The sequence below is a fragment of the Humulus lupulus genome, chromosome 2 (assembly GCF_963169125.1).
Source record: "Humulus lupulus chromosome 2, drHumLupu1.1, whole genome shotgun sequence".
Lineage (NCBI taxonomy): Eukaryota > Viridiplantae > Streptophyta > Magnoliopsida > Rosales > Cannabaceae > Humulus > Humulus lupulus.
In genome coordinates this window covers 204775233-204787861 of record NC_084794.1, presented here as the reverse complement: position 1 = coordinate 204787861, position 12629 = coordinate 204775233, and the positions used below count along the sequence as shown (strand labels likewise).

At 28.4% G+C, this 12629-nt stretch overlaps 1 protein-coding gene across 1 annotated transcript; it reads left to right on the top strand.

The window, feature by feature from the left end:
* Positions 1 to 1756: 1756 nt before the first annotated feature.
* LOC133815096 (uncharacterized) lies at positions 1757 to 4621 on the top strand. Its single transcript, XM_062247980.1, has 3 exons — positions 1757 to 1778; positions 2266 to 4424; positions 4505 to 4621. Exons 1-3 carry the CDS (start codon positions 1757 to 1759, stop codon positions 4619 to 4621), a joined length of 2298 nt encoding a protein of 765 aa, XP_062103964.1.
* Positions 4622 to 12629: the final 8008 nt, after the last annotated feature.

Sequence of the window (12629 nt, the reverse complement as noted above, 5' to 3'; positions counted from 1 at the left end):
TATTTGATTTTTTTTAAGCAACTTATATATCAATTAATAATTACTTTTTCCACTTGAAAAAAATGTTAAATTGAATTTTAAAAAAATAAAAAGTTGATCTCTTATAATTTTTTTAAAAACTAACCAACTTGTTAATATGTCATTAAATAAAACTAACAGATAATACATTTAGTTGACAAAAAATGATAATACATTTAATATATATGCCAATAATGTTTGAAATATAAACTAACTGCTGTGTTAAAAAATAAACATCAAATAATTCGCCATCAAACTCCACCATCAACAAAAAAAACAAGGTCGATTTTCTGAAAGAACAAGAAATGCCCTTGGAGACTTCTCATTTTTTCTGAGAGCATAATATACTTTCATATGAGACAACTCACTCATATTATTAAGTTTTAAAATTTTGTTTTTTTTGCTTCAAGGTTTGAAATGCATCCTCCACTCAAAGCTGGAACTACTGCATCTATTGCAGATCTAACATTTTTTAACTCCTCAGCCACAATGTCACTTAGTATTATTTTCTTTTTTTTAGCACTTTTTTTTTATAAAGTAGCAGAATGTAATACATATAATTCTTCTCCAAGTCAGTCTCTTTGTTCAGAATTATTATTGTCGATTTCATATTCACTCGATTCAAATGGAGACATATCATCAACCAAATGTGGCTCCTCTCTACTCCAATGATGCAGACATTCCCTTGAACTTGCAACAAGATCTCACACAGTTGTTGTAACAATGTTGAAAATCATAGGTACTATAACGCTGCTAATAGTGTAGTCAAATTATCATACATATTAACTTTGATCAAAGCACTCAAAATAGTAAAGTGCAGATTCTAAAACTTCTAAATTCTAAAGAATGCTAACCATAGTACTAGGATAACTAAAGAACAGGCACGATACCTCTTTCTTTTTCAGTCAGAAAAGAGAGCACAAAACACTGAGCTATATATATATATATATATATATATATATATAAAAATTGCATAGATATAGTATTAGTAATATATTCATAGGCATTTTTTTTTATGTTTAATAATTGTAAATTTCAATTTGGTGTTGTACTTATTTCTTATATAAATGGAGACTGTTGAAGGGACAAATTAATATATAAATAGATATTAAAAATATGTTTTTTTAGAGAAAAAATATGTTAGTTTTAATTAATTAGTTTAGAGATGATTTAATATTAATAGGGTTATTTGCGGCAAAACCCCCAAATCTTTATAATTAGTTGCACTTAACCTCCCAATCAAAAAAATTGGTGGCAAAACCCCCTTAAGTTATTAAGTTGTTGCATCTGTTAGTTTTCTGCCGTTAATAGCCAAATAGGATTAATTATAGCACATGATTAGACCACCTGTATAACATAATTTAATGAGGTGTAAAATCAAATTTTTAACCTTTTTTAATAATATCTATTTTCCTAAAAAAAGTTACAAATTAAAATTAAGAAAACTAATTAAAGAATAGTGCGTTTAAACAAAAAGTAAAAATTAGTGCAGCCCTAGACCTCATCTCATAGAATCCATTTGATTCAAAAAAAAAAAAAAATTTAAGAAGCTAGTGGCCAGTCGGCAATTTGATTCAAGAAGAAGAACAACAGTGATGTGAATCGAGAAGAAAAATCCAACCAAAAGTCGTAAAACCCAACCAACAGTGGCAAAACCCCAAGCTAAAAAATACCCACCCAAGTTACACAACCCCAAGCCTGTACCACATCAAACCAAAGAGCTGTGAAGAAGACTTTAATGGAAGAACCCACGAACTTCAGTAAGCATTGTTTTTTTTCTCTTGAAGTGTACTTTTCTTTTTTGTTTTTTTCTGCCCACACTTTGAATTTTTATAGGCGTTTTTGGTTGATAAAGTAACATGTTGGATAGATAGCAGGTAAAGACAAAATCCAATCCTTATAAAAAAAAAGAATCCAATGTATTTTTCTACTTTATTTAATGTAGTGTATGTTTGCTTGTTGGATAGTTTTGGTATTTGTGTCTAGCTTGTTGGATAGTTTTGGTATTTGTTATAGTCTTAGATTTAGCATGTGAAAGGAACCAAATTGATGTGCATTCATTAAGCCATGCGAAAAGGAACCAAACTTTAATCTTGGATTTAGTATTGGATACGTGGTCCTTGCATAGTGGAGTCCCTTTCTTTGACCATTATCAATTTTTGTTTGACAAATTTAATGAAACAAACATTTAGTTTGTTGTTTATATACTAATTAAATAATCATATTTTATTATTTTATTTAATGTAGATAGGGTCTTAACAGCTAAAACAGTGAGTTTGCAGTGGAGAGATGTCTCTGAACATGAAAATGGCAATGAGATATATGAGGATAATGAAGGGAATTTTCATGGGTTTGAGTATGGTAATGGTAGTGAAGTTGGGGTTGAAAGTGAGATTGAATATTTAACTATCCCACCACCACGACCCACTGACTTTGAATTAGAAGAAGAAGAGTATGCTCAAGACATAGAAGGAGAGAAGAATGTTGATATTCCCATTGATCCCAACACATGGTGGACCTCTGTGACAACTTTGTGCACTGAAACACTAGAAGTGGAAGATGGTATTGACAGTGAAGAAGATCTAGCTAGCTTGGCAAGTGATGATGATGATCCAAGTGTTCGAAAAAGGGGGTTTAAAGAGTACAATCCAAAGACAAAATGGGAAGACTTCAAGTTCACACTAGGCATGCAATTTGGCACTGTTTATCTACTGAGAACAGCCATTAAGGAGTATTTCATTCAAAATGATAGAGAGTACAAGTATGTGGCCAATGAATCATATCGAGTGAGAGCTATATGTAGAGCTAACGGCTGTCCATGGGTTTTATATGCTCATGTTCTTGGTGATAAGACAACATTTAGGGTGAACACACTAGTTGATTCCCACTTATGCCCTTTGGTATTAAACAATAGACATGTGGACTCCAAATGGTTATCAAAGCACTTATTGGAACAATTTAGACTGAATCCTAATATGGAGTACCAAATATTTAAAGAACTAACTCAGAATACCAAGTTTTCTATGATATCTAAGTGGACTTTTTATAGAACAAAGGAAAAGGCAATGGAAAAATTGGAAGGGACTGTGGGAGAGCAATATTCCATTTTAGATGACTATTGCAAGCAGTTGGTGGCTACTAATCCAGGAAGCACAACCATATTGAAGACTAGGATGGAGAATGATAAAAGGATTTTTGAAAGAGTCTATATTTGCTTGAAGAGTTGCAAAGATGGATTTTTGAAGGGTTGTAGGCCTTTGATTGGATTAGATGGATGCTTCTTAAAATGGTATTGTAAAGGCATGCTACTTGCTGCTGTTGGGATTGATGGAAACAATAGTATGTTCCCCATAGCATATGCAGTGTGTGAGAAGGAAAATACAGACACTTGGACCTGGTTTTGTGAGCTACTCAAAGAAGACTTGAATGTTGATAACTCGATCCAGTTCACATTCATAAATGATAAGCAAAAAGGCCTTGAAAATGCAGTTGCTTGTGTTTGGGAAGGATCTGAAACTAGAAACTGTGTAAGGCATCTTCACAGCAATTTCAAAAAAGAGTTTCCTGGATTGCTCATGAAGCAGCTATTGTGGGCTGCTGCAAGGGCAACAACACCTCAAGAATTTAAGAGGAAGATGCATGCAATTAAGGATGTCAATCCAAATGCATATGCTTGGCTAGCTGGTAAGTTGCCTAATCAATGGACAAAATCTCATTTTCAAGAAACTGTAAAGTGTGACATGTTAGTCAACAACCTGTGTGAAAGTTTCAATGCTGCTATTATGATTGCTAGGGATAAACCTATTGTGACTTTGTTAGAGAAGGTTAGGCATTGGCTTATGTGTAGATTTTGTGAAAAAAGAGAAAGTGTGGGAAGGTGGAATCAACCAGTGGGGCCTAGGATTTTGAAAATAATAGAGAATCTTAAATTAGTTGCTAGAAATTGCTTTGCTACTAGGGCTGATGCAAACAGATTTGAAGTTAATCAAGGTGGAATGAGCCAAATTTTTGAGGTAGATCTAGTTAAAATGACATGTACTTGTAGGAGGTTTGAGTTGTCAGGTATACCGTGTGCACATGCTCTAGCATGTATTTGGAGCTGCAACGATGATGTCATGAATTTTATCCATGAGTATTATAAGAAAGAACGGTTTGTGGCAGCATATGGTGGGGTTGTAGGGCCAATGCCAAGCCCAGAAAATTGGCCTGAAACTGGCCTTAACCCTATTCAAGCTCCTGGTGAAAACAATCTGCCTGGAAGACCTAAAAAAAAGAGAAGACGGGGTACCGACGAGCCTCCTCCGGGAGCAACAAAGACTAAGAGAACAGGCCAGCAAACAACATGCAGCAACTGTAAGGAGGTGGGCCACTACAAGAACTCATGTAAAAAACCCGCTGTTAAGAAGGTAATCATGTGAAGTTTATATGTTGAATTTAGATAGCAGTAATGCTTTTATTTATGTTTGGCATTGTTGTTCTTTTGTAGGCTCCAATTGCAAAGAAAAATGGAAGACCACCCAGCAAGAATCCATCTCAAGAAACTAAAAAGAGAAGAGAAAGAAGACACAAACAACAAGCAAGGGAAGCTGGTCCAAGTTCTTAGTTGTAATAGCATCTTTTATGTTGTTGTTGTTGCGCCTATTTTGATAATGCGCCAATTTTGTATGGCCAGTTGTTTTGATGTAATCATATACTCCTTATAACTTTGGTTTAAATATTATTGGCCTTTGTTTTAGATTAATTATAACTCTGGTTCTATTTTGTTTCTGGTTGACTAATACGTTGGCATATTATTTTGCTTCTTTCTGATTAACATTCTATGGTGTATATGCTTGATTAATACTTTGGCCTATTTTGTCCTTTATGATTAATTAGCATTCTACGGTGCATTTGCTTGATTAATACTTTGGCATTTGGTGAAGTGAAATATGTAACTATTCTTGTATAATAATTTGTATCACTAATTTGTATTAGTGATTCCTTCATAAAAAACCAAAACAATAACAGTCAATTTGAACTATGGATAGGTTACAACCAATCTCATTAATCATTGCACAAATTAAACTTACATTTTTCAACCAAAACAGAGTATATATTACAACTACATAAAAATGATATTCTTCCATTTTATGCTTTCAAAATCTCTCACACAATTGATCAAAACATATCAATACTAGCCCAGTAAGTAAGCAAAGCATAAACCAGGGATATTTAAGTAAGTAAATGTGAAACTATCTACTAGCTAGACAAAATTCGAAAGGAAACTAGAAATTGCAGAAATAGAAAACAAAAGGGATCTACCAAGCATGCAGCAGAAAAATAAAAAAGAAACAAAACACGTTTTTTTAAAAGAATCAAAATCCAAATTGAACTCTTATCTTATAGAAGTAAAATAATCCAATCCAAGTAAAACTATTGCCAGAACTCCAAGGAGATATTATTGTTCATTTCATCAAAAAAATATATATATACATATATCTACTTCTAACAGACTGAATATCTATCTCGTGATACACGTGTTGGGCCTTAATATAAATGTTATTTTTATTCCCAGCTGCCTTGTTTACATGTTATGCGTGCATGTCACTATTTTGGTGTGTTTCTAAAATATTCCCAGTTCTATGCTTTTACCCAGCTCTATAAACCATGAAACAAAAAACAAGAACCAGACACAAGTGAAAGGTTGTGTAGGCCCTCAATATAAAACGGAGCAGAGAGAGAGGTTCCAACTTCATCAATCATATAACTTTGTGTTCTAGCAAATCAAATCATCATCCAAGTTTCAGACATTACAATGGCAGTGGAATTTGAAGTGGAGTTCAACTTTCAGACCAAAGTTATACGATGGTAGGATACCGGAATTTAATTCAACAAAGAAATAGGTGATTGATTACTCAATCAAAGAACCAAACAATACCCATATAACTCTCATCTGCCCAGATAGAAAGAACGTAGATGGAGTATTCTACCAGACAGAATATGGACTCACTTAATAGACCGGAAAGTGCCTGGGGATTCTCAGACTAATTCTGGGGTCGACAGGGGGGACAAGTACAACGAAGGTGCAGGGGGTTTGATGGTGCGACGTCGACTGGGTTCTCTATAGGATTGGGGTTTGATGGTACGACGCCGACTGGGTTCTCTGTAGGATCGGGGTTTGGTAAGTAAATTCAGGTTTCCTTTTAATTTAATTTGATTATTAGTTATTATTAATATGAATTATTATTATTATTATTAGAAAATAAGTTTTACACCTCATTAAATTATGTTATATGTACATACAGGTGGTCTAATCATTAATCTTATTTGGCTCTTAACGGTAGAAAACTAACAGATGCAACAACTTACTAACGTAAGGGGGTTTTGCCACCAATTTTTTTGATTAGGGGGTTAAGTGCAACTAATCATAAAGATTTGAGGGTTTTGCCGCAAATAACCCATATTAATATGAAATTGGAAACTAGAAAAAATATTTAAGATTTAATAAAAAAATTATCCAACTTAAGATTTTTTTAGCGGAAAAAATATTTATTATTTTACAAATAATTTATTTTAGAAAAAAAATTAAAATAAGAAATTATATATAAATGATTTATTTGATAAAAAAAATTCATTTTTTTCCTTTAATTTATCAAAGAACCAAACAAGAGAAATACTTTTTTCCTTTCCTTACCAAACATAAGAAAATAGGTTTATTTTTCCTTTTTCACACCTTCTCTTTCCTCACTCTTTCCTTAACTTTTTTTTTCCTACCAAAATCCTAACTCCATACAAGACCTAAAACTTCAAACAGAAAACACTATTTTCCCTCAACTTTTATTTCATTTTCCCTACCAAATTGCAAGACCCAAATAGACCCGAGGAAATTACTCTTTTATGAGTAATTTTTTAACAAGTTTACAAAAATATAGCTTTTTCCAAAAAAACTTATTTTATGGCTTTTTAAAAAAAAAAATCTATTTTATTGATTCAGTTTTTTATATTTTTGTATAAAAATTTATTTATGCCAGAGTTTTACTCTTGATTAGGTTTATTTAAATAAGGAGATTATTTTATTCATTTAGTATTTTTCATTTGATTGTTTTTATATTAGTTTCATTTCACAATATTAACTTAATATTTTACAAAAATGAACTTAATTTATTTTATTATTTTTATATTGTTTAATGTTTATTTTGCATCATTTAATGTTACAATTTAAAATCACAAATACAATTTCTCTTTACTATTTTTAGTTTTTATCCCTTCAACTTCTCTTCTCGTTGATGTCTTATTTCTCTTCCCTCTTTGTCAAACTTTTTTGGAGAAACATTCTTATGAAGTTGTCTTCCCTTCAACTCAAAATATTTTATTATTTATTATCATTTTTGTATTATTGTACTTATTTTTTTACTATACATAAAAAAAAATCAAATCAATTTTTTTGTTCTAACTTTTATTTTTACATTCTTTTTAAAGATCATCAATACTTTTTTCCTTGTTGTAGTTAAGTAACTAATAACAATCACGTTTATATATATGATTTTTTTTCAAAGTTGGATGTTCTCATTAGGGTAACCAGGTACCCATTCACGTTTTCATATCAATTTTTTTTCCAAATTTGAATGTTTACATCAGGGTAACTAGTTACCCATTCATGTTTTTTATATCTATATTTTTCTTTCCAAATTTGGATATTCCTACCAGGGTTACTGGTTATTCATTCAAGTTTTCATATGTATTTTTTTTCCAAATTTGGATGTTCCCACTAAGGTAACGGTTACCCATTCACATTTTCATTAGATTTTTTTTCTCGGATTTGAATGTTTCCGATAAGGTAACTGGTTACCCATTCACGTTTTCATATCTATTTTTTTCTTTCCGAATTTGGATGTTCCTATCAGGGTTACTAGTTACTCATTCAAGTTTTCACATATGTACATATATATTTCAGATTTGGATGTTCCCACTAGGATAACTAGTTACTCATTCACATTTTCATATATTTTTTTTTTCTAGATTTGAATGTATTCATCAGGGTAACTGGTTACCCATTTACGTTACATATAGTGGAAAAAACTATAAAAAAATAATTACAATAATAAAAGATAATAACTAATAAAATAGTAAAATAATTATGTAATGTTAAAATATATGTGTGAAAAAAAGAAAAATAAAATAAAATGGAAGGAGAAAAGAATAAGTACAAAAAAGAAGGAAAAAATGAAAAAAAAAAAAAAAGAAAGGAAGAAAAAAAGAGGAAATAAAACTGAAAAAATATGAATTAAAAAAACAAAATAATACAAATGAAAGAAAAAAATAGATAAAATAATAAGAAGAAGAAGAAGAATGGGAAAATGGAAATAAAGAAAAATGATAAAGGAAAAAATTGGTAGAAAAAACTAAAAAAAAAAAAAGAAAGAAAAAAAACTGAAAAAATAATAAAAAAATGAAGGAAAAAATAAAATTACTTTCAAAATCAAAGAAAACTTAACTATGATAAAAAAAATGGCATAATTATACATTTTTTCAAATCTATGGGAAAAAAAATCTCTTAAATATGAATTTCTAAATCAAAAAACTATAAAAAAAATTAAATGTCACATTTTTGTAAAACAACTTTAAAAATCCAATAAATATGAAAAAAAAAAATTCTATGTTAACAGCCCAATTATATTGCACTCGCTCCTAATGGGCTCATTAAGGGATGGGCTCAGACTTGCCATTGCATGCTTAATTATAAATATTTGAGAAATTTACAAAAATAGGATAAATTTAAACTTAGTTTCTACAAATATAAACAAAAAAGCAATACCACCAAAATATGACTTTTTTCTGTTTTTTCAACATTTTTTCTCCTATTTTGTTAATATTATTTTTAATTTCCCTTTTTTTTTTACGATAACTAGTTACTAGTTCTGAATTAGTTATTTTAAAAATTGATGTGGTAGTAATGGTTATTACTATCAAAATAGTTATTTTTTATTATTATTTAGTGGTAATAAACGGTTACAACTATTAATTTTTTATTTTATTAGTGATATGGAGGTAACCAGTTACCACTATGAAATTTGTTTTAAAAAAACTATTTTGATAGTGGTAACCCATTATTAGTGTGGAATTAGTGATTTTAAAAAACTAATGTGGTAGTAACCAATTACCATAAGAAAAAAGTTTAAGGAAAAATAAAACTCATAAAAATGTAAAAAATAAAAACTGAAAAGTCCATAAAAATGCACAAAGTTGAAAACTTCATATTTATCAAATTTATAGAAAAAAATCATATATCATATAATTTACACTATATATAATTAATAAAACACAAATTTTAATCTTTAACAAATATATATATGGAAGACTTCTCAATAGTTATTACTCATGGATAGTTACCATAAATCACTAAACAAGTTTTTTTATGAGTAATGTTTATAATGATGATGAAAACAAATAAATAAAATATATAAAATCAATAATGTTGAATTTTTTAGACTAATTAGATAATAAACATTAGTTGGAATGATAATTGTCACATTAATTATTCTCATTAATTTCAAAATGATTTTTTTTTCTCATGGAATAGATAAAAGGATGGCGTGTTTACTAATAAGAAATGAAAATCATATGTGTTGTAATCATTCACAATTTTTTGTTTACGTTCATTTAGTAATATGAATAGTTTATGGGACACACATAAAGTTGAGATAAAACCATGAGAATACATCTCCTCCCATTTTTTTTAGGTAATTCCATTACTAGTAATCAATTTTTATTTATTTTGTTTTTTATTATTAAAAATTAAAAGACAAATTTAGCCTAAAAAATATTATCATTTAAAAAAATACATTTTATACAAAGGACAATTTAGTCAAATTAAAGCATTCCGATTATCTTTTCTGATTATATAAACAAAATAAAATGTTTCATATTTCCTTTCCAGCCAGTTTAGTAAACAACATAATAAAATAATGATTTTTATTTTTCAATATTTTATTCTCATTCATTTCTCTTATTGATTTATTTATATTACGATTACAGTATAATAAACGTATTAGGAAGGAATCGGGAATGAAGAAGGAATAGATAACGAATATTAAATAAGATTTTTTTATTCTTTATTTAATAAATATGTGACTGTCATCATGTAGTCATTTCAAAAGTTTGAAAAAGTCAAATTTTTATTTTTAGAAATATTAACAATTATAAATATCAACTATTAATTTTAATCTAATGGTTAATATTAAAGTAAACATATATGGTTAGTAATCATTAAGAATATGCCCATATATATATATTTAAAAAAAATTATAATCAAATTCAAAAAATTTATAATCTTGTATAGGGCTTTTATTTTGTAATGATTCATTATTTATTATTTGCAAATGATCATCAAACTCACATTTTTATTATGATTTTTCCTCATTTTTTATAATCCATCAAATTGAATAATATTTTGTCTAACTCTCCAAATGATGCTTTAAGATATCGTTACTATATTTTAAAGATCAACTCATACTGTAACCTTTGTGATCTTCATGATACTTTATTGAATTATGAACTTGAAAAAGAAATTACAAATTCATTGATGATTACAAACCGAAACAACGTTTGTCCGTTAAAAATTAAACTGAGGATTTTGATAGAGAAACAAAGCAGAGAGATGAGGCAGCACAATGTTTCACATCAAACGTTATCGAAGATAAAGAGTTTACTGAAACAAACAAAATCAGATAGTTCTAAATGCATCTGTTTACTTAGAAATGTGTTAATTGATAAGTTAGTCTACTCTCTCATATACACTGCAATTTGCAAATGCATTCAAACACCCAGTTTGTATTATGGTCTTAATTAATTTGTCTTTGTTGCATTGCTAAATTGTGCAAACAAAGTGCATCAATAATTTTTTTTTCTATATATTATATAAAATATAAATCTACCTGACAAATAAAAATCATACACAAGTTTTAAACCTGATGAACTTTTGTGCTATGTCAACTCCCCACATCGCTCAGAATTTAAACCAATAGACCAATGCCTAACACTATTGATTGGCTTCTTTTTTATTTAGTTTGATAACAATGATCAAATTATTTTTCCTCCCATCCTTCACTCCAATTTGTCATTTTCCAATAATAAATAAATTAAAAAAATGGAAGAAGAAGAAATGGCAAGCTTTAATCTTTTTACGCTTTAACTATATGATTTGAGAAATACGCACACTTGTGTAGCTTGAATAGCTATACCTTAATAAGGTATCCTTTTATAATCTAAGGCTATTCATTATTTAACACTTATTCAAACAACTTATTTATTAAAAGAAAATCACAAAAAAAAACAACTATATACAAAAAAAAAAATATATCATTTCAATGATATTTTTTTTACTTTCCAAGATTTTTTGTAGTGTTTCAAGACTCATTTAATTTTATTTTTTTTGTGCATGGTACATCACTACATTTCTATTTCCTCTCTCCTTTTTTCTTTCTCAACTTTCACATTATTCAAACATATTTTTATGTTTATACCATGGCCTTAATTATATAGTATTTATATTACATGATGAACAATAACAATAATTTCCTTTATTGATTTGTTTTCTTATTTGAAGTGGATACAATGTATATTATGCTAATAATAAACTAATTTTAAGTGGATGGATTGAAAACTCTAAAATAAGATATTAACTGTAAGGGTATCTAGCTTTGTGGTCTTGTAAGGTACACTCGAATGAGTTCATCAATAATAAACCTTTGGTCTTGTGTTTTCTAATGAATTTGGGCCCCAGTGTTTGATGGGGCTCATTTCAGAAAGAAAAAACACAAAAACAAAACAAAACAAACTTTGGTAGGTGCTTTCTTAGCCTTGCCAATTGCCATGCCTATTAGAGTAGAGTAGAGTAGAGTAGGTCAGAAGGTATGGGAAATGATTCATCTGGTAAGTGTACAATGAACGAATATTCAATTAGATACATACGGCTTCAAGAATTTATTTTATGTCAATCTGTCCCCCACAACAACGTATAAAGAAAATGAAAAGAAGAAAACTTTCGATTATGATAACAGAGTTTTAATCTGGACATGAGTTGGCATCTATATGATTGGATAAACTAAGTATATTATATTAATTAAAAATAACATTAAACGTACATTTGTTTAATTTTAAAATTATAAAATATATTTAATATAATATATAACATAAATATATTAAAAAAATTAAAACAAAATATTATTTATAATTTTAATAAAAACCAATTTTTATTAATATATAATAGAATAAATTACAGTTTTATAGTATATATAAATATTTAAATCAATAATATCTACATATATGATATTTATACATAATATTACTATAAATATGTATTTATATGACTACATAACATATATATATAAATTAAAAAAATATTTAAAAATAAATTAATAATAGAATAAAATAAGAATAGAAAAAGTCATAGTGTAGAGTAGTATACATGCATTATCTATTTTTAGTTCTAATATAACTCGCAATATCCTTTGATGAAGAAAAAGAACTTCATTCACTTGATAAAAAATAAATTATCACACAAATTTATAAGATAAAAAAACGATGTGTATGACTTTATTATTTTTAAATAAATATGATTTAATTATTTAAAT

Excerpts from the sequence above, each read along its gene's own strand:
- LOC133815096 (XM_062247980.1), top strand. The coding sequence starts at position 1,757 with ATGGAAGAACCCACGAACTTCA. Across the intron at positions 1,779-2,265 it reads GGAAGAACCCACGAACTTCA|ATAGGGTCTTAACAGCTAAA; the intron begins GTAAGCATTGTT and ends TATTTAATGTAG. Across the intron at positions 4,425-4,504 it reads AAAAACCCGCTGTTAAGAAG|GCTCCAATTGCAAAGAAAAA; the intron begins GTAATCATGTGA and ends GTTCTTTTGTAG.